This window comes from Lepisma saccharinum, chromosome 18 (genome assembly GCF_977018435.1).
Source record: "Lepisma saccharinum chromosome 18, izLepSacc3.1, whole genome shotgun sequence".
Taxonomy (NCBI): domain Eukaryota; kingdom Metazoa; phylum Arthropoda; class Insecta; order Zygentoma; family Lepismatidae; genus Lepisma; species Lepisma saccharinum.
The window spans coordinates 40,855,552-40,881,017 of record NC_139246.1 but is presented as its reverse complement, the minus strand read 5'-3'; the positions used below and the strand labels follow the sequence as shown (position 1 = coordinate 40,881,017).

Genomic DNA, 25,466 nt, shown 5'->3' with positions numbered 1-25,466 from the left:
TAATTAATAAAATGAAAATATAAAAATGGAAAATAATAATAAAATAAAATTAGAAGCAATACAGTAGGTAATAGGACTGAGCCATGTTACTCCCATGTCACACACTTAACATTTCAACATTCAAAAAAATTTACACCACAACATTGTTTATTTGGGAATTTTCAAGTGACAGGGAACAACGATGTTTAACAGTTTCACAATGTCTAACCTGTATGTAATCCACTACTGCCTGCAAATTGTAAATTTATTTTCCCTTTTGTAAAAGAAGCAAAAACAAAAGAAATGTATATTTTAAAAAATAAAATTAAGGGACAAGCAATAAATAGCTTTCTTGTACAAAGATATTCTTAAAATTATCAAGAAAGCTAAACTTAATCCAAAGCCTAATGTAGTCTATGGATTTGGTTTGGTTTCATTTAATTTATTTTACTTTGCATTTCTGCCACATAAATGCAATCCAGCAACATAAACAAGCGAAGATGGTGTACCTATTTCTCGCAAGAAACTCAAAAGAAAGACAAAATAAGTACATCAATAAATAAAATAAAAACGTAACAAGATGATTCATTTATGCTCTGAATAACAACATGAAAAGAACTTATCTATGTACTAAATGGTTATGGCAAATTGGCATATCCAGCAGGGAGCAAGGAGGAGCATTCCCTCCTGGAAAACGAGTAGTGAAAAATGTCATTTGGTTCATTGTGTTTCTTGCATGAAAAGTAAAATAAATGTTATTCTCTTTTCAAGTAATTAAAAATAAAACATTACCACAATATCAAATCATTTGCCCCATTCAATGGAAAAAAGTATAATTTGTTCTCCTGGTGTTCTCTCCCCTGAAAAAAAAAATGTTCGCATGAAGATACCTTAGGGTATGCAATTAGAGCTTCACATACTCTCAATCTTGGACACAATGGAAATAATGTGATCAGCACCATGCTCCAGCTGCATTTACTCACCCAGGGCTTCCCTTAGGTACATAACGATGTGGACCTGGGTGAAACCCAAACCCATCTATGCAGGAATGATGAGGGAACACCCAAGATGATTACACAAGAAATCTAACCACGTCCTCCACATGTTAGTCTGAACCACCACAGTTCCTTCTTCCTCAATTAGCATCTTCAAAATTCAAAGCAAGGCAAAATAATTCTCTTACATTTTTTAAAAAATTCAATAATAGCATAATATGAACAGCAAAAACTTTTCAACTTTTTTTTGGTGTAATATGAAAACATGGGTAATTCTTGCCTAGCCAACTTTTTACAGCAAAGTTGGATGTAAATGTTTGATGTTTCTTTTGGAACAAATCCCAGGTTAACAACATTTTGTCACTACTTTTGAAGTTATACTACTGTGTCTACATAACTTATATTTACAGCTGTTTTTGTTTTAAATTGTATTCATAGAGGTTCGACTTTGTCACATTGTAACAATAGGAAGAAAAACTTCAGACATACACACAATAACAATCAAGCATCCCCTCACTACCGGAGAAAGTACACACTGGTGCACATGCAAAGTCCGCTGTGCATGGGTCAAGATTGAGCACCTCGAGGGGTGAAAAATGGAGTTACACCCAGCACAGAAAATTGTATTTGTGACGGCCAAGCACCCAGGATGGAAGGATCATAGTGCTGTCTAAAGCATCATGTATTGGGCTCTGGCTACGGGACACATGCAGGTTCGAGTCTCCTGGGGAAAGATAACAACTTTTCTCCTGAGATTTTGCCCTGTGTATGGGGCCGGTGGCCACCCACCTTCGTGAGGAAATTGAGGAGCTATCAATGAGTAGCGTTACTTACAACGACTGGGGGTTCGACGTGCTGACCACACGTCACGCTGCAACTGGTTGAATGATCTCCCACCTTGGCATATGGGAGTGAGGCCGGGAGTCGGTAGGTAGGTCCTGCCTTTCAAGGGTTGTTGCACCACGGGTTATTATAATTATTATAGCGAACTCAGAACAGACTGTAGAAGGCAGAGAGTTGGAGCAGTTGGATAGGGCATTCTCCTTATAAACTCAGTCTGATATTTTGATCGGCTGTCTCTCCACTCGGCCATTTTTTTTATTTTTTTAATTTTTTTTCAGGTTTTGGTAGATAGAGGTTTATAATGTACAAGGGTTGGATAAAAAGTAATGGCAACACTGCTGTCCCGTGAAAGGGGCGAGTCACAGCGCCACAACCGTTTCGTGGTTGATGAAGGAATGTCAGACGAGGAAGTATAGTGAGTGGGGTGCGATTGTATGTTATTCAGTCAAAAACAGCAGTGCTCTGAAGCAGAGGACGAGAGTGCAAGCACCCTAACAATATGTTTAGGCAAGAAGAACAATGTCTCTTAGGCAGACGGTCAACGCAGCCTACTACTGCACCTCCTTGCAACAACACCTTCGTCTCGCATTAAGAAGGAAGCGACGGCACATTCTGGCACGGTGTCCCATCATCCTGCTTGACAATGCAAAGTGTCACACTGCGAACACTGTGACGGCGCTCCTGCATAACCGGTAGTGGGAGGTACTGGAACATCCGCCGTATTCACCGGTATGAGACCGTGTGATTACGACCTTTTTGCCAAAATGAAGGAACCACTGGGTGAGAAGCACTACGACACGCGCGAAGCCATCATACGTGCTATAGGGCGGTCACTGCGGGACATCGACAGAGATGGACGCGCTGACGGTGTACGACGCCTTCCATACGTGTGGCAGAAGGTCGTAGAGATGAGGGGGGGGGGGGGGGGGGCGATTACATTGAAGGAATGTAACACGTGCTCCTCTGCCAATACAGTCAAGTAGCAATTATACCAGTGTTGCCATTACTTTTTATCCAACCCTTGTAAGTTTTTTAAATTGTCCTATTGTTTTATTTGTGCTTGCTTTTATTAAAGTGATATTCAACAATATATACACTATCTGCCACTGCTAGCAACAATTAATCATGGATTCAGATAAAGGGGTTCATTGCTGCTTCTACATGTAACATGTTGTGGTTCCACAGAGTGACGTGTGGTGGCAGCACTGTGGTGACTAGCCAAATTGGGTAGTTGCCTCTAAAACAATATTCTCAGAGAAAGAGCATCTTGCGTTCATCAAAATTAAAGTTGCATGTGAAAGAAATGCTGTTAAGTGTCCTAGAGAACTTGTGCAAACCTTGTAGTGATGAGGCACTTCAATATCTAACAGTGATTAAGTGGTTCATCATATTGATTCGCCAAGACTGCGAAACTTCCAAAAAGTTGTTGTTGTATACAACTACAAAGTAGTTTTAGTGTGTCACACAGTACCAAAGGGAGTTACATGTACAGTGAGTACAGCATGTTTTAAAAGTCTTGCAGGATTCTAAAAAGCTATAACTTTAAAGTAATAAGTTTATTACAACGAACTTTGTCTTTCTTTACACAAAAGAAAATTTAAAAATTTTGTTCTGTCCACACAGCTGAATGATGTGTGTGCAGGTGATAATGCAATCACGGAATTCCAAGAAGGTGTTGATACAGGGAAAAGATCAGTCAGGGTGGCTACTCTAGAACAATGATAAAATTCAAGTATAATTCCAGGTTTTCAAGACAAACTTTCCAATAAATCAAGGGTACAAGCAGATGTTTTCTCTATTTCAACCTTGCGTATCATCGCCTCTCACCACCCACACACATACACACACACAATTATATTAACAATATAAAGGTCTGTACGATTTCAATGTATCCAAAAATTCTAATTCAATTCAATTGAACAGTATGTACATTTCATTTAAGGCGTGCAGTTTACATTGCCATTTCGCATACTCAGACTAGAAATACATCTACAAACACAAGTCACAAATGTCATGGCCGTAGGCAGGAAAAATTTTCGGGGGGGGGGGGGGTTCATTCATAATTATTCCCAGGGCGTCGCCAGAAATTTGAATAATAGAAATAATAATAATAATTAAAATTTCATAATAAAACAATTTTATTCCATAATAATAATACTAATAATAATAATTATTATATTATTGTTATATCCTTGAGGGGGCTTACTCAATCCAGCAGATGAGTGAATATCCAGCATAAGTTTCTTTTTTTTTTTTTTTTTTTACGTTTCATACAGTGTGTACTGTAATGCACAATTATTTTACTTCGTCATTAAACTTTAGATACCTTCAAGAAAAAACTTCAAAAGTTAGATGGAAATTTTAGTCATAAAGTTTTTGTTGTTTGACTTTAAAACTAAATTTTTGGAATTTTGAAAAGTCTGGAACCAGTTATTCTCTTTAAAATCTTAGCCTGGTGCATGGATTGTAACCTCAATCGCCAACGTAATGTGCTACGAAACTGGAGGTACTAGGTTTGAACTCCTATCAAGGGGGATTTATTTTCGACTTTATCGGATGGGGAATTTAAAAGCTGGAAAGGGAATTTTGGGACAATCATAAAGGAATCTTCAGTCTATATTCCTTGTGACGCAGGAACAACACTGGAAAGAGGACAGCAGAAGTGATAATGGAGGGGTCACCGGTGGGCTGTGATTCCGAGAATAAATCCTGTTTCACTCAACTTTCAGAATTCCAAATGTATGAAAATTCTAACTCGATCGTTTCAACATTGTCTCCTTGTATTTTTGTGATGCTTCGAAAAAAAAATTGAAAATTTGTTACAGATTTTGGTTTCTGAACATCCATTAATGCAACATGTCAGAAGTTTCGGGGCGGGGGGGGGGGGGGTTGAACCCTAGAAACCCCCCCCCCCTCTAAATACGGCCATGACAAATGTAATGGGATATAATAATCTTCGGAAAATTGTTAATTGTATAAGTATTCAACTTCAAGATATCTTATCTTGCAATAATCTTCCAAATGTCAGATAGATTGTTCTGCAAAGGGCACTAACAAAGCAAATGGACTGAGAGAAATCTGTTTTATTTTCCATGCAGCTTTCTTTTCTTGCTCCTCCTGAATAAAAACTAAACTGTGAAAAACTTGCCTCAGGGCATGAAAAAATGTGTGTAAATTCAATGGGATTTGGATTAATAAATATTGCAATGTTTCACGTCTACCGAGAAAACTCAAGCAGAGTTCAGGCATAATTCCCGGAGTCAATAATTCATGCATAATTCCCAGAATAACCAGGGAGTAGCCCTCCTGTCAGTGCATGTTATGGCTTGCCGAGTTAAAAGCTTGTGTTTTGGTGAGGAGAAGATTCCAAATAACATTGAGTTATTATTTTGTTCAGAAAACCTTGGGTACTTCATCCATGAATAGGTGGTTAAGATATGTGAGGTGATTCACAGCATTTCGGATGAGCACCATCAGAATACAATTCTCAGATTCAAATGAAGATTGCAAGTGTGTTTGGACGTGAATGGTGTTAAGCTGGAGATCTGGCGATGAACCAAACCACATGAAAAGTTTCCTCTGTGTAACGAACAATATTTTGTTGTAATAAACCAATTACTTTAAAAGTTATAGGATTTAAAAACCTGCAAAACTTTTTAAACCCACTGTATTAAAGTAACTTTCTGGAGAATCATCTTCATTCAGCTATTCGTTGGAAATTAATAATAATCGGAATAACAATAATATATGGAAAAACGATTCCACTGACAGTGTGAGAAAATTGCCACAAATTTGGCAACGTGTGCTATACTTGGCCAGAGACCATTATGAAGGAAAACAGCAACCTCATCCTCCACAATTACATGCGAGGGGGGAATAAGAAAAAGAAGTGTATTTATTTTAGATGTTACAAAATTTATCCCCTTCAAAGTACTGTCCATTTGATGAAATGCACCATGCTAAACGTGTTTTCCACTTTTTGAAGCAGTCCTGAAACTCTTGCAAAGACATGCCTTTTAATGCCACCATCATTTTTCTCTTCATCTATTCCATGTCCACAAAAACTTTTTCTTTGAGGACTTTTTTCATTTGGCGGAATAGAAAGAAGTCACACAGAGCAAGATCAGATGAATATGGCAGGTGGATAAGCTGGGTCATGCTGTTCTTGGCTAAAATTTTGCACACTCAAGCTTTGAGCGCTGGCAATTTGGCATGATGAAGCTACCACTCCCCGCTTTGCTACAACTTAGGACATTTTCATCTCATCATGTCACCCAAACGTTTCAGAACTTGTAGGTAAAAGTCTGATTAAGAGTTTGACCATTAGGAACGAATTCTAAGTGACGTTTGCATCAAAAAAAGAAATCAGCATCGTCTTGACATTGAACTTCACTCACGGCACTTTCTTGAGACATGATGAATTTGAACTTTTCCATTAGCTTGACTGCTGGGTAGCTTCCATGAAAGCTGTTTCAAGCATTACAACTGTTTCCCCTGCCCTTTTCCCTCACAGGAAACAGAATTTCACAGCCACACATTGATCAAACTTTTCAGCCATCAAAAAAAAAAAAAAAAAATGATGAAGCGAGAGATGCTAACAAAAAAATTTACTACGTGGCACCACGACTTCATTTGACGACACCGGTCGGCAGACTGATGCAGAGGCATCTAACGGCAAAAGCGTGTACTATAACAAGCCTGCCCATCAGAACGATTCTTTTTTTTTGGGGGTCACCTCGCAAGTAAACAGTTATAAGCATGTAATAACTTTTTCTAAATGATCCTCATAATTACTCATAACATATTCTTATTGAAAATTCTTATTGTAAAATGAACATACCCAGAAAGTGCTTCATCCCTCATCTTGCACAGGCAACATTTGGTTTCATGACTCCTGGATTCTTCTAGTTCCACTGGTGACAGGTTCCTGAAGTAAAATAGACACAGTTTTAACTCTCCATTAGGCATGTCATTTTCTGTAAAATGCATAGTTGCATGGTGTACCCCTGCCCCCAAACCATTCACAATCTTATATATATACAGGGTGAACAGAAACTATAGGGACAAACTTCAGGAGGTGATTCCTGACAGGAAAAGGAACAAAAAAGTCCATATCAACATATGTCCAGAAATGCATATTTGCCAAGGTAGATGGAACAGAATAACGACATCATCCTCTCATAACAGATTGTGTGATTAGAGCTAAATCGAAGCACCACGGTCCGTTATTCATACCAGGAACAAGCCGAGATGGTTTTCATATACGGTCAGTAGATGGAAACGGCTGAGAAGCCGCACAGATTTATCGAGCCACCTACCTGGACAGACAGAACCACCCAAACCACAAAACCTTTGCACCCATTTATGGGCGTTTGTGAGAGCATGGGTCCTTTCATACAGGCGAACATGGAGGGTCGCGGCGGCATGTGCGTACACCAGATGTGGAGGAACATGTGCTAGACGATATTGAGAACAACCCCAGCACAAGCTCGAGGCAAGTGGCCCGCCAGCATGGTGTAAGACAAGCGACGGTGTTGTGTATCCTGCATAAAAACAGCTACTATCCCTATCACCTGCAACGTGTGATGGGATTATCACCAGCGGATTTTTTGTCGCTGGTTCTTGCAACAAGCCACCACCATATTGGGATTTCTGTCGTCAGTCCTCTTCAACGATGAAGCGACCTTTGGTAGAGATGGTATCGTCAACCTACACAATGGTCATCTGTGGGCTACAGCCAATTCTCGAGGAATGGTTGAATCATCTCATCAGTCATCAGCAACGGTTCAGCATCAATGCTTGGGCAGGGATTATTGGTGACCACCTACTTGGACCATTTGTTCTTCCACAACGCCTTAACGGACAGACATATCTGGAATTCCTGCAGAACACTCTGCCTCTTTTGCTTCAGAATGTGCCTTTGGCAATACGACAGGTAATGTGGCTCATGCATGATGGAGCGCCAGCCCACTTTCACAATATTCTTCGTCAACACCTCAACAACATCTTCCCCAGAAGATGGATCGGACGAGGCGGCCTTGTGTCATGGCATCACTTATGGATTTTTTTATTACCACTTGTAAGTAAACTAAGAGTGCATTTTTTTATCATCACTTGTAAGTTTAGTAAAAAGCCATGCTTCACTTATTTGGCGGAAATTCAAAATGCCAATTTTTAAAAATATTTTGGATACTTTGAATGCTACAGTTTTCTTCAGTATGTACTAGACTATAAGCTTTTGGTCGGAGAAACCTAATTTTCATTTACTTTACTTTTTACTCCTGAAACACAATCCTCTTATTGCAGAACAATTTCATTCACACATTTTCTGATCGACTTTTCTTCTTTTATGAGTCTGGACTTCTAGAAGCCTACGTAGCTTGGAATATAGGCCCCTGTCCTTCCCAAATGCTATTTGTGAACTGTTTATGTATACTTTTCCTCTTGTGATTTTCAATTAAGGTTGACTGCTTAGTGTTAAAAATGACTGTTATTATTTTTTTATAATGGACATTAAAATTATCTTACAAGAAAATTCTATTATAGAAATCACACTTTTTGTTAACATTTCAAATAATTTATTTCTTGTTTCGTTTACAAATTGTATTCATTACTTTTCTTTTTTTAATGTTATATATTTATTGAGAAAATATCAGATACAGCACAGGTATCAGATACATTTTACACTGAAATTATCAACAATGGAAAAGCAAAATAATAATAATAATAATAATAATTAAAAGTAACAAAATAACACAAAAATGAAAGCAAAATTAACAAAAAATAAGTAAAAGATGGAACTACTTGATATTATTTCTGAACGTTTCTTCTAATAGAAAACTGAAAGGCAAACTCGGAGGAAAATATATCGATACTTGATGAGAGATCATTGTATTGTGTGGCAAGTCTGTAAAAGAGAGATTTTTTTTAAAATTTCTAGTCTAGTTTTTTCTGTGTAAAATAAGGCTGTGTTGCGTGTTGTGCGCATCAGTACTCGAAAGTGGAATTCCTCAAGGAGTGTGTTGCTGCAAATTTTGCCATTGACAATTTGTATAAACAATTGCAAATGGCGCTGATATGCAATCTGTATGTTTAGATAAGATAAGAGATGTGGAGATGAAAATTGTGTAATGAGGGAACCTTGTAAGGAACTATAGCTAGGAAAAAGTCAAAGACTGAATCGATTCTAGAGCTGCGTGGTATATGCCATGGACCAGACAGGGGAGCAGTATTTTATTATTGGGGAAATGAATTACTTGAAGTATAAGGTGAGGGCTTAGATGTCACTAACTTCAGTGAAACGATACAGTAAACCTAAGAAACACATGGTCATTTTTGTGATTTCTCAAATGTGAGCTTTTGGTCGAAAACAATGCCTAGGTAGGTCTTTGTGAGAGGATACTTCTTTGATGTTACTGCCAAAGATGGAGTAAGATGACTTTAACAGGTTCTTTTTTAGAGAGATGGTCAGAGTATGGTACACTTTTCAGGATGTAATGTAAGGTCCCGTGTGATGTGAGACACCAGGAGGTAAATGTTGTTATGTCATTCTGAACAAGATGAGTATCGTTGGAAGTGGACATTTCTCTGAAAATTTTAGTCATCTGCGAAAAGAAGGTAATTAATAAAGGGAGTTGTGAGATGGTCGGCAAGGTCATCGACGAATAATATGAATAAGAGAGGTCCTAGAACACTACCCTGTGAACTCCAGAGAAGACAGGAAGAAAATTAGATACAGTTCCTGGAAGAACAACATGTTGTTGGCGATCGCTACGGTAATCTGTAAGAAGGATTAGAAATTTGCCATGAATGTTGAATCTATTGCATAATTTATGAATCAGAAGACAGTGATACTAACGGTATCAAAGGCTTTGGCCAGATCAAAGTATATTACATCTAATTGTGAATTATTTGAAATACATTTCATAGCATGTGAGAGAAAAACAGACAGGTTTGATAAGACAGGACCTACAAGGAAGAAAACCATGTTGCTTTGAGCTTAAGTATGGAGAAACAAATTTGTACAGTCTGTCTTTTCACAGATGATGGACAGAGGATGGAGTACGGAGATTGGTCTGCAAGAAGAAACAAGATTTTTGTTACCACTTTTGTGAAGCAGTGTGATATTAGCTTGTTTCCAAGCATGAGAAAAGACACCTTCCGAGAAACATCTGTTCAAAGAGAATGCAGAGAGGATAGCACAGGGATTACACCATTTTCCTAAGGAACATGGTGTTGATATCGTCCGGTCCTAGGGCAAGGCGAGCTGAAAGAGGAGACAATAGATTTTTCACCTCATCAGGTCTAGTGGCAAGCCTTATTAGAGAGGAGGAACAGACTGACCTTACGCTTAGCAACACTGCAAGGGAGGGCGATGGGAGGAAGTTACCATGGAAATAAGCGTTGAAGAGTTCTCCCCTTCGGTTGCCTATTGCACTTTCACTGTCATGTGCAGACAATATGTGCAGATAATTCACCATTATTCAACAACCCTTCAAATCGACAGTTCTAGTAATCGAAATATTCCAAGTCCCAGTAGCTCTGTTCTACTTTCTGAAAAATAATACAAGAAAAGCAAGGCTGCATGCATGAGGGTATAAATAATGCTTCAAACAGTATAGAGGAGAGTTTTAGGTTCTTGTGTGCCTGAAATTGACATGTTATAAGATGAAGCTCATAAAATCACACAAAAAAAATCTTAAAATACATATAAAACCCTACTTAAAATTTAAATTCCTTGACTGGAAGAGAGTTTTCAGATTTATACACAACTTTCTTCCCTGTTTCACAATGAATACACAACTTTCTTCCCTGTTTCACAATTTCTTTTTTAAGTTCCACAATACCTTCGACGTCCTTAACATTTACCAAAGAACTCAGTTCTTGATGTGTTGTTACTTTCAGGCCCTTAATTATTACTTAACATTACTTCCTGTACAACACAGAAAAACTTGAAAACAGCAGTTGACCTCTTTCCTCGCTTGGTGTTTTAGAAGATTTGAAAATAATTTCACATGAAAATCAACCGAAAGTGGTAGACAAAAGTAAAGAAATAAAAAACATGAATCCTTGCATGCACATAGTATGTAAAAACGTTTGTTTATAAATATGTGAAAAACTCTTGACTTTTGAAGATTTTAAAGACTAGAACAAGATGGGAAAATGTCTCAGCACAAACATTTCCTTGAAGCAATATAAGTGAACTCACCTCTGATACGTCCCTTTCAGATTTTCCAAATGGTCAAATATTTCAGAGGAGTTTGATTCTAGCTGCTGAAGAAGCACCCTGCTGTTTTTCCTCAGTTTATGCAGCTTCCTTGCTGTGGGTGTCATTGCTACAATCGAGAGGAAAAGAAACAACAATTAGAACAACACAACAAAAACAATATAATAAAAAAAGCAATCTGGTGAAGCTAATCAATGTAATAATACCAATGATTCCAAATTGCACAATGCAAGTTTTCAGACTAGTTCTGTAACATTCTAACATATGGCAGCACAGGTCTGTTTGTATGAGCTGTTTGCACAGTCCAGTCACAGGGAGTCTGTGTACCAAGAGACATCATCCTGTGTACATAGGAAGCTGTGCAACTGGTGCTATTCTGACCTCTGCGATTTCATCATGGACAGCAAGTTAGAACAAAGGGTGTTTCTGCATGAAACTGGGCAAATCTGCCACACAGACGCTGGGCATGTTTCGGCTAGTTTAAGGCGATCCTGCAAGCAGCTGCTCAAGGTGTTTTGAGTGGCACGTGCACTTCAAGACAGAAAGAACATTACTGGACACGAGATCAGGAAGACCTTCAAAGAGCGCAACCACCAAAAATGTCGAAACCATTAGCCAACTTGAGCATGAGGATCGCCAGAGAACAATCCACAACATTGCTGCAATTGTTGGTGTGTCATATGGAACCAGATTTGACACCAGCAGACTTCGCCCTCTTCCCGAAGATGAAGATCCAGCTCAAAGGTTACCGTTATAACACCATTGTGGAGATCCAGCTCAAATCGGAGAAGGTGCTTGACATGCTTCGAAAAGAAGATTTCCTGGACACATTCCAGAAGTGGCAGGAACGCTGGCACCGCTCTATTGATGTGCAAGGGGACTATTTTGAAGGTGAGAGTGTGTAAACGTAGGTGCATAAAGTACTTTCTTGTAAACAGAGCTAGTCTTGAAACTATTTTATGCCACCTTGTAAATATACAAAAGTTTTGGAAATATATCCAACTGGAAAATATATCACTTCAAACACTTTCATTGATTCTTGTGTGATTACTAGAGAATGACCTTATAATTATTAAAAATGACAAAAATAATTTTTGATCTTACAATAAAAGTTTGATTTTTTATAAATTACACAAGAGTAGTTCAATAATTTGATTTATAGGTATCAAATAAAAAAAAATATCTAATATGGTGATTTCTTTCAAGATGGTGGCCATCATTGTCCAGATAGTGATTGGCTGCTCAACTGAAAATATCTTCAATTATATAACAATTGAAAAATATCTTCATTTATATAACAATTTATTCACAAGTTACAAGCATCTAAAAGTGATAGAAAAAATACATATTTTAAAGTTGTTTTTTTTTTAATTATGGCAACATCGCTGACATTAGTACATAACTAAACATAATCTTTTTCGTAGTCCATCTAATGAGGATAAAGACTAAAAAAAGATTATCTGCTTATGACCATTGGTTACTGAGATATAGGTCAGAAACTGGAAAGTCTGCCATATTGAACACCATCTTGAATTACTGAAATTGCTTAAGTTCAACAGAGTGGCATCAATCAGATCTGAAATGTACATAGCGTAAGCTTTCAAAAACAGTCAAAACATTTTATTCATACCTCAAAACAAGGTTATATCATTTTTAGGCATTTGGCACCCAGACTATCGTTTGACAGTTCCAACTACTGATTCAAAGGGAAAAATAACAATTACCGTAAGTGGTAATGTAGTTTTCTTTATTTCAAGCTTACATATGTAAAATACATTGCAAGGTTTCTTCACTGTAAGTCATTCACTTCTTTTCCGAGTGGGCCTTGAATGATACAGTGGTTGGTCAGCATATGAAAATACAGTTGTGTTTTGCATATATCAGATTATATATTTTCTTGTGTCCAATTTTACTTTAAACCCACTGATTAAAGCTACAACAGTAGCCAGCAAGGTAACTTCACATTAGGCTTCGCCAAAAGTATTTTAAGCCTGCTGGAGGAATGATAAATTTACCACAATTAATTACTTAATCCATTGCCAAAGACTTCAGTTAAAAATAATTTGATTTTGCATTGACAATATTTTTGATTAATGGTGTACTTGCTATGCAGCAAATGCATTTAAAATTCACAAAAAAACAGGGAAGGGGCAAAAAGAAACCTCAAAAATGACCTAAAATCCAAAAAGGGTAAAAATGAAAAAAAATGTGCACAGTAAAAATATTTTCTGATTCTAACTGAAGGAAAACAGACTACTATCAGGTTTAACATTGTATCCAACCCCCAGAAAAAAATATGACTTTTCATCAACTTCCATTAAACCCTTTTTAAACTAAGTGTTCATTTTGACTGTGGAGGCAAAGTCACGAGTCACTATGACAACTAGAGTACTGCATAGGGCTACTTTGACTCACTCATAATTGTTCACGTCTCTAACTGCCATTCCAAAGGCAGAAACACGAATGGTAGAGAAACCATCAGAGGTTTTCAGAGCTTCAATCTTAGTACCCCAATTTTAATGTGTTTTACATGGATGGGTCCAAATCTGTGGAATCCGTGGGATGTGCTTTTGTTGTGGACTGCCACAGTTAAAGTTTACTATTAATGAGAACATATTATTTTGTTACTCCTTCTTAAGTACAGTGTAATTTTAAGTTATTTACTCCTTATTTCTAAAATGTTACATAACAATTTTGGATTTTCTTATACAATAATCTGACGAATCATTTCTGAACTGATTCTATTGCTTGTGTATGGATTTAGCTGGTGAGATCCATTATTCACCAAGGAAAATGAAGGAAATAATAATAATAAATACAGACATACACCAACACTACACATGTCTAATGAGTCACTAACAACAAATACAGTGATCAAAACGCTACATTTTAAAAGTAGCTTCGCTACAACTACAGCTACTCTTCCAAAATGTAGCTTCGCTACAGCTACAGCTACATTTACCAAAAAATAGCTCGCTACGCTACTCCTGTTCGCTACTCGCTACTTCGCTACTTCGCTACTTCTGCATAAAAAAAAAATATGAAAACAACGATATGGGTATTAAGAAAATCCCCTACTACTGGTAAATAGATTCTGTTATTTATTATCATGATTCCAGTCATTTGATAATTCTGATAGCAATGTTACTTCAGTTACTTATTTTTACTATAGTTTTTGAGAATACCATACCTATGCAAGTGGCATATCAATTCAAATTTGATATATGAATATTGCAATTAGGGTGTTACCCAAATTAATTATTACAACTATACACAACTAAAATTTGGTAGGATTACGTATTTATGTTCACATCAACATATTTTTCTTGCGAATAAATATTTCATTTTTTATAGACTGATATGAAGTCAGCATTTTGAATGAAAAGTACCTGGAGCCCTTTACTACAAAAGGGCCCCAGGTTCAATACCCAGTGGAGGCACATAGTGGTTAGGATCCAGTCTCGATCAGCTTATCTATGCATAAAATGGACTCAAAACAAAAACTAGGAAACACGCCAAGTTGGGAGGATCAGATGCTCCTGCTCCTCCATTCCCCACACTGCTCATCATTCATCATTCTTCCTCGTTCTCACAATTAGCCGAAAGTGGTAAAAAGCGACTATAGATAAGAGAATAATTAAATAAACCATTCATCCTCATTGTCATGATTGAAAGAAGTGGAAGAATAGATAAGGAGGTAAACAGAAGAGGACAAATGAATGGTGGTGGACTATATCAAAGTGTTCGAAGATTAATATGGAATAGGGATGTACCTATGAAATGCAAGAAGGTAATATGTAACACATACTATGTGCCAATAATTACGTATGGAGCAGAGACTTGGACAATGACATAGAGAGACAAAGAAAAGATGCAGCCAGTGGAGATTAAATTTTTAAGGAGTATTTTGAGGAAGACTAGAAGGGATAGAATAAGAAATGACGAGATCCGACAGACAGTGGGTGTAGTGACGCTTCAGGAAAGAATAGAGCAGGCACAGATGAGATGGTTCGGACACATGAAGATGATGGATGCAGAAAGAAGACTACCAGTAAGAGCTTACAATGCACAAGGAGTGGGAATAAGGCCAAGGGGGAGACCAAGATGTCAGTGGAAAGAGCAGATAGTGGAGAGTGTTAGGAGACAAGATTGGAACACCTTGGAAAGAGAGGAGTTGTGAAAGACCAGGAAATAATGGAAAGGCTTGACTTCTATGCCGACCCAGCCAGAGGCAGGAAACAGCGAGGGATGATGATGATGATGATGATGTCATGATTAGCAAAAGTTACAGAAAAGTGACGCAAAAGTAGGAGAAATACATAAATTTGAAAACTATGTATATTAACTAAAGAAAATTGCAGGAAAGTTAATAACTCGTACATACTTTTTGCAATATGATACAATTATTGAGGAAACTGTAATGTAAACCTGAGTGTTCTAAATGTATTGTAATTTTAAAATTTGTGAACAAATACTATCGCAAAAATAATTGTAATTCCAGAAACTCTTATCATTCTTGTAACAATAATTTCTTGCTGGTGAGATCCTATATACTGACGATGATCAATGCTGTTAACGTACTGAGCCATTTATTGGTGGCACTATTCCCTTGTCAGTGCAGTGGAAATTCTATCGCTCGTTTTTGCACTACAAAACACAGCAATTAATGACATCTTGGTGTGTCTTACACCATGAATATCCACAGGATTTGTTCCGGGGGTGACGCAAACCAGGCACTTTTTTCCAGTGGTGCAGCAAACGAGGCATGTTTTCCCCCAAAATAGCGATGCAGCTAGAAAAACGTAGCTGTTAGCAGGAATATATTCATATATGTCAGTTAGTTATCTGGATATCTGAATTCTTCAGATACTAATTAAATAAATTACGCAGATATCTATAATCTACAATCTAGATAATCTGTATCTCCATGTAATAGACTGTCTTTATGAACCTCCTGCAAAATTAAGGGTTATTGTCGATTTTTCTGACGCTGTTGCCACATTCAAAATTCACCTCAAAATGCCGGGGAAAAATGTAGCTGAAGCGAAATTTCGCTACAACTACTGGAATTTTGTAGCTTCGCTACCGCTACAACTACAATTTTCAAAATGTAGCATCGCTACAGCTACAGCTACAAATTTTGTAGCTAGCTACAGTAGCGACGCTACAAGTAGCTCGCTACTTCTGACCACTGAACAAATATTTAGATATCTAGCGTAACGCAGGGAGGGGTTGGGTGGGTTGTTGCCCCCCTCGTCTTCTTTTCCTTCCAAAATATTGATGATATTTCCAAAAAAAGAATCCTCTCGTTGGTGTATAGCAACATCAATTGTCTCATCTAACAATAATAATGTATGTGGCTCTGGAAGCTCCTCGTCTTCTCCCTGTGGATCATGTTCTGTTTCTCTGCTGATAGCATCCGCCATATTTTGTGTAGTTTTGCAGTAAATTGGCGTAAAATCGAACTCGGCCATCAACGTGTACCATCTAAATAATTTGTTTCAAAGTTGCGTTGAGGAGCGAATGAATGTGATTGCTTGGTTGTCGGTAAATAATTCGAAATGTCTCCCAAGTAAAAAGAATCTGAATGACTTAAATGCGTATATGATTGCCAACAATTCTTGCTCGATGGTTGAAAGTCGAGTTTCATGGTCTTTTAAAACTCTACTGCAGTAGGAAATAGGTTGAAAATCACCGTTCGCATTCAGTTGTAAAATCACCGCGCCAATAGCCTTACTGCTTGCATCCGTATATACCCTTACTTCTTTGGATGGATCATATGCCATTAATACAGGAGCTGTAAGTAAAGCCTCTTTCAACCGCTCAAACGCAGTTGCTGTTCTTCCCCCCAGAGAAATTTCTTCTTTTTTCCTATCAATTTTTGCAAGGGAAGTGCCATCTCGGAATATGATTTTAAAAACTTCCTGACATAAGATGTTAATCCGAGAAATGTGCGAACTTGTTTCACAGTTGTCGGTGTTTTATATTTCTTGATAGAATCAATGATTTTATCATTGATCCGATAGCCAAATTTTGAAATTTTATGTCCTAAAGCAATAACCTCAGTGTAGCCGAAGTGACATTTTTCTATCGCAAGTTTTAATCCCGCAGCCTGTAAACATTGTAACATTTTTTCCAGAGTTACGAGCATTTCTTCAAAGGTATTTCCAAAGCAAAATAAATCATCCACATAATGGGCAAAGTGATTGGGATCCAAATTTGAGCAAGCTAGGTGAATGCAACGAGTCATCGCACTTGATGAACTGACGTGGCCCTGTGGCACGACGTTCATTTGATACTGTGACATTCCTGGTATTGTAAATGCTGTATATTTCTTACTGTCCTCGGTGAGAGGAATATTAAAGAATCCGCTCTTCAAGTCCGCCGTACAGTAGTATTTCTTGCCCCCCATATTGTATAATATTTCATTGATGTTATTCACACCCAGAGCGTCAAATACAGACGAAACATTCAATCTGCGATAATCCTGGCATAATCTATAACCCCCCTTTGCCTTCTTTACAAGGATAACTGGAGAGTTAAAGGGTGATTGTGTAGGAGAAATAACACCTTGCTTTAATAAAGTCTCAATCTGATCTTTAATTTCATCACGAAGGTGAACTGGAATCGGGTAGGATTTTAAGTGAAATTCTGTGTCATCTTTTAGTTGAATTCTATGTTTATAATTCGTGGCTCTACCTATATCATCCTTTGACCACGCAAAAACATGTGGATATTTCATTAAAACAGCCAAAAGTTGCTCTTTTTGCTGAGGTTCTAAATTCGGATTCACATCAAACCGACTAGGGTCCGCCCGTGCGTCACTGACGTTCCCTAACTCTTCCGTCGCAAAAACCTGTGCCTGTTCACCAATTTCATCCTTATTCTCATCATTATTGTTACTCATGATTGGCCTATCCCATGTTTCAGCTTTCCCGATAATAGTGCCTTTCTTAATTGTAACATTATAATTTAAAGGATTTGTGATCCAAATGAGATTCGAATCCGGATTAATAATTGCTCTGGCAACCATCAATCCCGTTTTCTCTTGAAACTGTAGGTCCGGTTCCAAGAGTGTCCTATCTTTGTCATATGAATTAGCCAATTTCAATGGGATGCACAAATGTGTCCTGGGTTTCACTTTTATCTTTTTAGCAGCTAAAAATTCTGGTTGCAAAACATGATGTAACAAATGGGAAACTTTGATTGACACGTCAAAAGCTTTCTTATTCTCATTTTTAATTTGGTTTCTAGGAGGTGTGCCAAATCTATGCAAGGTAAGCTTATTTTCCTCAAAATCTAACTTAGCCTTTTGTCCCTTCAAGAAATCATTTCCTAATATGGTAACTTGATTAAAATCCTTAACGATTCTAAATGGATGAACAAATGTTTGATTATGTATAGAAAATGGTAGCAACACAATTTCCTTAACTGTCAGTTGACTATTAGTGACCCCTCTAATCGCAGTATTTATATTAAATCTCTTGGCATTGACTGGTATGTTCTTATCTCCCGTTACCGAAATTTGACTTCCACTATCCAGGATGAACTGTCGAATTTCCCTATCTACTTTCACATTGATGTAAATCAAATCTTCAGAAGGAAAAGTAGAGACCGTTAGAGTTTTCCCCGTAGGTCCTACACCTAGGTCCCCGTCATATGCAGGTCTTACTCGTTTAAAATTGCTTCTGTTCTTACGAAAAGTAGAGTAATTTGCATTAACAACCTGATTAGTATGGTTATTTGGATCTTCGCGCCCCTGTTGTTGCTCCAAAAATGTTCGCGGCGATGAAGATGAAAAATGCGAACGCTGAAATCGAGGGTTACCGCCATTGCGCCATCGCCCCCTATGCGAGCTTTGCAACTGTGTGTCGAGATTATTATTGTGGTTGTTATGCCAAGTATTTCTATTCTGAACTCTATGATTACTATTATGATAATAGGTTCTTCTATTGTTTCTGTCTCTATGTTCATTTTCTCTAACTGTATATGAGAATGATGACTCAGTGAATGAATGTTTTTTTCGATGTTCTGCAAGTGCATTTACTTTAGCTTCAAGATTCTGAAATTGCAAAACTAAATCTGACTCATGAGACTGGAGTCCCGTGTTTGACTGTAATTGATCAAGGTCTTGTTGCAGTGCATTTAATCTTTCCTCGATCTCCCGATTAGCCTGAGAATAACTTATGTCAACATGACCATTGACCGTGCGCTGCAACGTGATAGCTTGCTGAGTCGGCATGTAGGCTCGACTCGATTCAGAACACGACAGAGCTTTCATTCTCTCACATTCAGTTTCTAGAATTTTACGTTTTTGCACGAGATATTTGAATTGTTCAACATGTTTAAGGTCTCGTAACATTTCATGCACTGAATCATATTCCCTGTTATAAACTTCTTTCATAAAGGTAGGTTGTAAACCCTCGCTTATTTGCTTAATTTGTTCACTAATGTCCATGGCAGGATCTAATTTTAATAACAATAACTGTTTTTCTCTCACATATTTTGAAACAGGTTCATTTTCCTGATGGAAGCGTAATCTGATTTGTTCTTCTAATTGAAAAGTGTCACCCGGTTCCGTAAATTCTTCCACAATTTTAGTTTTTAAAGTTACAAAATCTATATCCTGTGCTTCCTGAGTTCGACTCCAAGTATTGAACCATTCCAATGCTGAATCAGCCAAAAATGCCGGTAGCAATTGCCTTTTCTTTAAGTCATTCCACTCATTAAGAATAGCTAAACTTTCAAATTTGTCAATGAATTTTAATACATCCTCGTGAATGTTACCTTGAAACTGGATAGTTTCGAGAATGTTGGGGTGGATAAATCTAGATTGCGCCATGATTCTATGAATAGCCTATGTGCAGGAAAAATGCTTGATTAGCTTAAAATTAGCACTAAGTTGCTTGTTTTCTTTTCTCATCCCCCTGTGGCTTTGATAGGACATTATCAGCAATTCAATTGTTTACTCTCCCGAAATTTTGATAAGTTAGGTTCAACAATCGCGTAACAGAGTGACGACAGTACCGAACACATCTTTAAAATATTTAACCAACCTTTATGCACCATCCTAATGTTAATTCTCATCTTTTTACAAGCCAATAGCCGAATAACCTAGTTAAAACTCTACTCTTATTTATTTGTGCCTTGCCGCGTAGCATATTGCTAGGCCTACCTTTTGCTTTCTTTTCTTGATATTTGGTAACAATTGATAATTAACACAACGTGAAGCGCTAACAAGTGAAAATTTCGGCGCCATATCTCCCGTACTTAATTTGAAAAGCTAGAAGGCTCTATTATTTTCATCATATTTCGGGATGAAATAGATGAAAATCGCAGGATTTCACGTACTGCAGTGTTTTCGCATCGCATTTGCAAAAAAATGGATGAGAAGCCCTAAGCAGCCTCCACCACGTAACGCAACTCCCATGCTGCGTTTGGGATCGAACCAAGAACCTCTAGATTTAATTGGGTGATGTAGCTATTCCTCATTCATCTCTCAGATGGTTATCACTCGCTTGGCCTAAATGTGATAAATGCAAGAGGTTACCTTTTAAAGGAATGGCGATAGAAATTAGCTTAGATTAGATATGGGTTTTATACTCTCCATGACTGAACCGATATGGATTGGTTAAAGAAAGGATATTACTCGCCTTACAAATATGTGGAGATTGTTCCTAGCTTGTCCTCTCAACTATCGCTTGTCTGACCTCCCTGTCAGACATCAAATCTGTCACACACCATCGTCCAATAATCGTTCCTCACTTTGCTCCTCTCTCACAATCCGTAGTCCTTACTCTCTCTCGTATTCTCGCCAACTGATCACACCTCCTGACAATTCCAACACTCATGCCACATACGCCTTCCAAGTCAATCACCCGACCTTTGCCTGATTACTTATTCAGCATTCCTTTCTCTGTTACCTGCTATGCTATGCTTACCCAATACCTTGGGCACGATACGCTAGATTGTATGCCAATAAATATTTTGTAGCTATTTTACTCGAATATTTGTAAGGATATTTGGAGTGAAAATGTACATGCTATTAAGGGACATTCCAGCTTTACATGCATAACATTTCACATATAAAATGTAAGGTTCTAGGCATGAGATTGGATTTAAATATTCATAATGAACTGATTGCATAGAAATATGAAGTACTTTGTACTTTGTGGTGTCTGCTAACAAATGATAAAAACTTGAGAAAGCCTGACTACATGATAAGCATTAACGAAAATGTTACGTGTGAGATGCTTTAAAAATGTAGCAAAGTTTGACCTCATTTGCCAGTGATGCAAATAGGCTACAGCTGGTAATCATTTTGTTGATAAAAATATGCAAATTATATGCATTCACAAACATTTAAAAATTAATGCAATTAAAAACTAATTATTTTCAGATTAGTTAATTCTGTTACTTACACAGAGTAGGACCATTTTTCGTAGAAAGCCCCTTAAAAGTTTCTACAGGGTGGCGCAAAAGTCACCATACAGCTGATGTTGCCTTTTCTTTTACATTCCTAGCTTTTAATTGTTTTTTTTTCTTCCCAGTTTGAAAGATGCCATACAACTGATGTTGACTTTTCTTTTACATTCCCAGGTTTTAATTCTGTTTTTTTTTTTTTTTGTCTTTTTCCAGTTTGAAAGATGGCACTGACGATCCAGGAGAGAACTGAAGTAATCTTTCTTGTTGCCGAAAATTCGACCCGGCAGGTTGCCCAGAAGTTCAACGAACAACACCCAGACCGTGATCCCATCACACACACTGTTGCTAAGTTTAAGGAAACGGGTAGTGTGGAAGACAAGAAGAGAACTGGATGTCCGAAGACAACAACTGATGAGCAGATGTCGACATTTATCATTGCGTCCATGATGAAAAGCCCGAAGAAGAGTACTCATTGACTGTCAAAGGAGACAGGTGTAAGCCAACAATACACCCAACCTGCATTTTTAACTTCTTTTTTTTAATTTTGAGGTAAGGGTTTTAGATAAGGGGATCTTCCCTGCATGCAGTGAAGGGTGCAAAATGGTCATACGTGCCAACGCACCCAACAATTTTAAATCAATCAAACATCTGACTACAAGGCAGTGTGTGTTAGAGGTCTGCACTGCTGCAGTTATTTGGGAGCATAAGAAGCCATTGACTTCCATTGTTCTGCTTGCTGGTAAGGAGAAATCAATGGTAGGTCAATTTTGAAAACACCCTTAGCTAATTTAGTGCCATACAGTAGAAATATTTGCGACCTATATTTCATCATATAAATGATGCCAACAATCTGAAGTTACAAACATATACACAGTGTGTCCCATAAGTTCCCGTATGATTTTTATGCAGCCTTCCCACTAACCCCATCTAGTGGACGACTGTTGATCTACGTAGTTTGAACCCTTTCGAACAGCCATGCTGAGAGGCATCAGTCTAGCTGTTGTTGTGGAAGAGTGCGGATGTTTGATATAACCTTGTGTTGTGTGTGTGTTTGTGGGACACGGGAGCAAGTTGACGATCGAGTTGAGTCTTGTCAAGACTTGTTATCATGATTGACCGTGACAAAAACTTTTTAGACAAGATTATTACTGGTGACGAGACTTGGTGTTTTGCCTATGATCCTGAAACAAAACGTTAAGAGTTCCGAATGGGTTGGTAAAACATTCCCAATCCAAAACGTTTCCACCCAAAAGGACCTAGGTATTATCATGGATGAAAAACGGTCTTCTATACAGATTTAGCGAAATTCAAAACCCATCGTCTCTTGCTTTATTCTTTAAATCTTTCATCTCGCCCATCCTTGAATACTGTTCTCCAATTTGGGCAATGGCCTCAAAAACCAATCTCACCAGAATAGATTCTGTTCTCAGTTTCTTTCTTGCAATTGTTCGCCATAGAATACCTTCCTTTCGACATGTATCCAAATCAGACACCATGGCTGCTCTGAATATTCACATTCCATCCTTTCGTCGTGATCTAGCTGACATGAAATTTTTATACAAGATAATAAATGGCAAAATCAGAACAGATCTCCTAATCAGTGAATTCACACTTAGGTTGCCCCAAAAGCTAACGCGCAACCTGCAACTCTTTCACAACCCAACCACTAGGCTATCCCTTCTACAATGCTCCTTCTTTTACAGGCTCCCAGAAATCTACAACAAACTTCCCCTGAATGTAGATATTTTCCTTCCAGAACGTAATTTTTGTATATTACTGACGAAGAACATGTAAATCTATCCCATCTTGTTATTGTTTTTATCTTTTGTTATTTTTTATTTTTCTACTTTATGTTGTTTCAGTGTAAAATGGCCAAATAAGACTGTATCTGAAACTGTGAGTAAATAAATAAATAAATAAGACCGAAAAAACTGCACTTAAAAAATCAAGGGTGAAGACAACGTTCATCGTGTTTTTCGATAGCAATGGCATTGTTCACAAAGAGGTCATGCCTCCAGGTAGAACAGTAAATAAGGAATTCTATCAGGAAGTGTTAAAAGGCTTGCTAGCTTGAATCCAACGAGTTTGTCCGGACCTCTTCACCCTCATGATTTTTTTCTGCTGAATTTCAATGCTCCAGCTCATTCGGCAGCAATAAATTGCCAGTTCCTCGATGAAAAGCAAGTCTCCAAGTTGCACCATCCACCTTATTAACTAGATTTGTCACCTCCAGACTATTTCCTCTTCCCAAAACTGAAAATGCACCTGAAGGATTCAAGATTCGACTCAATTGGGAGATCCAGAAGGCTGTGACCGAAAACTCAAGACATTTTAATATTTTCAAAATAAGACAATTAAAATTGTATATTCTATCCATCTACAGCACATGGGCTACCAAAATGTTACAAAATATTAAAAATATTGTTTAAATGTAGCACATATGAACAAAAAACATAAAAATGTGCGCATTCATGCGGAACATAGCGAGAGTAGGGGAGCGCACACAGCGACTGAAAGCGCGCGCATGCGTTCACACTTTACTCGCTACAGGGCAAATCTTAGTAGCAAGCTTGTCATCATTATTATCAAATTAAAGATAATTTTATACTCTACAAATTTTGTCTGGATAATTTTCCAATATTATCATTCATAATGAAAATACAGTGCCAAAAAGAAAAAGTAAGTATAGAAATTTACATTTTTTTTTCATTTTGTCTTAAAATTACTCAAAAACCATAGGGAATGTTTAAAAAACGAAGAGGACCAAATTTATAGAGAGTAATGTTGGCACTGAAATTAAAAAAAAAGAATGTCCCGGTATGTCTAGTAGTTTCAGAGATATGGACGTTTTAAGGAACGACTTGAGATGACCGGACCCCTCTCCGATTTTCTTCATATTTGGCATACTCACTATACTGCTTTTCCGGATTCTCTGGAGTAGCGACGTGCAGAGGAGAAAGCTTGTGGGTGGGGTCAGACTAGGTGGGGAAGGGTGCGGGATGAAAGCAACGAAGTGCTGCACGGTGTAACGGCCGTAAAGCAAAATACTTTCTGCTGCCAATTTCTTCTTTTATTCTTAACAATGGTGAGTGTATTGTTTTACACAAATAACAAACAATATTGCACGTTTATTTGTCCTTTGATGCTACGAAGAACAGAAAAAATTAAAACAAATTTAAACATACATTTTCAAAAAAACATGCAAATAACCACAAACTATGAAACATCATGTATCAAAAAGTGTTTTAAACAAGTCTTAAAAACATGTTTAAAACTATTTATTTTAAACGTTTTAAACATTTGTAAAAAAACAAAGCTACGTGTTTTAAACTTTTCAAACAAGTTGTTCTCGAACACATTCAACACTATGCGGCGCTCTCTGAATGCAGAGTTCCCCTAGACTTGCGAGCTGACATGTTTACTACGGAACTACTGGACCACGAATGAGCAATCGAGTCATCCCCTCCCGTGGATGCCCCTCCCCTCCGCGCGTTCATTGGACGAGGTGCACACCCTTCAACATGCGCCCAGAACGAGTTCGCGTTCTCTTACTCCAGAGAATCCGGGAAAGGAATATAATTGAGGCCTCCTAATCAAGAATCTGAAGTTAAAATTTGTCGGAAACGTCTAGAAATTGCAAAATAAGCGAAAATAAGGCGTTAATTTTCGGAATGGAAACTGTCGATTTTCGCGATTTTTTTTTTTTATGTTTCACAACCAAATATACATATTCCTGATACTACCATGACACCAAATTTTAACTATATTTGCCTAACCTAACCACACGCCAATAGTTTGTGGGGCTAGCGTCAATGGTTCACAATTATTTCCAATTTCTAGATCCTCATACTACCACAACACCAAATTTTAACTATGTTTGCCTAACCTAACCATGCGCCAATGGTTCGTGGGGCTAGCGCCAATGGTTTGTGAGGGTAGCATCAATGGTTCGCAATTTCTGGACGTGACTGACAAATTTTAACTTCAGATTTGTGATT

The 25,466-nt window shown here is 37.7% G+C and overlaps 1 protein-coding gene across 5 annotated transcripts in view; it reads right to left on the bottom strand.

Moving 5' to 3' along the window:
• The window catches only part of LOC146002540 (uncharacterized), a 52,356-nt gene that overhangs the window by 25,764 nt on the left and 1,126 nt on the right, over positions 1–25,466 (bottom strand). For 4 of the 5 annotated variants that reach the window (XM_083140458.1, XM_083140460.1, XM_083140456.1 and 1 more), the window contains exons 2-3: positions 11,026–11,152; positions 6,658–6,744 (exon numbers count right to left, since the gene is read on the bottom strand). In XM_083140458.1, coding sequence (XP_082996584.1) covers positions 6,658–6,744; positions 11,026–11,150 — 212 coding nt within the window. In that variant the 5' untranslated portion in view covers positions 11,151–11,152. Of the gene's footprint in view, positions 1–962; positions 1,053–6,657; positions 6,745–11,025; positions 11,153–25,466 lie in introns of those variants that run through there. The other variant, XM_083140461.1, reaches the window with a different exon arrangement.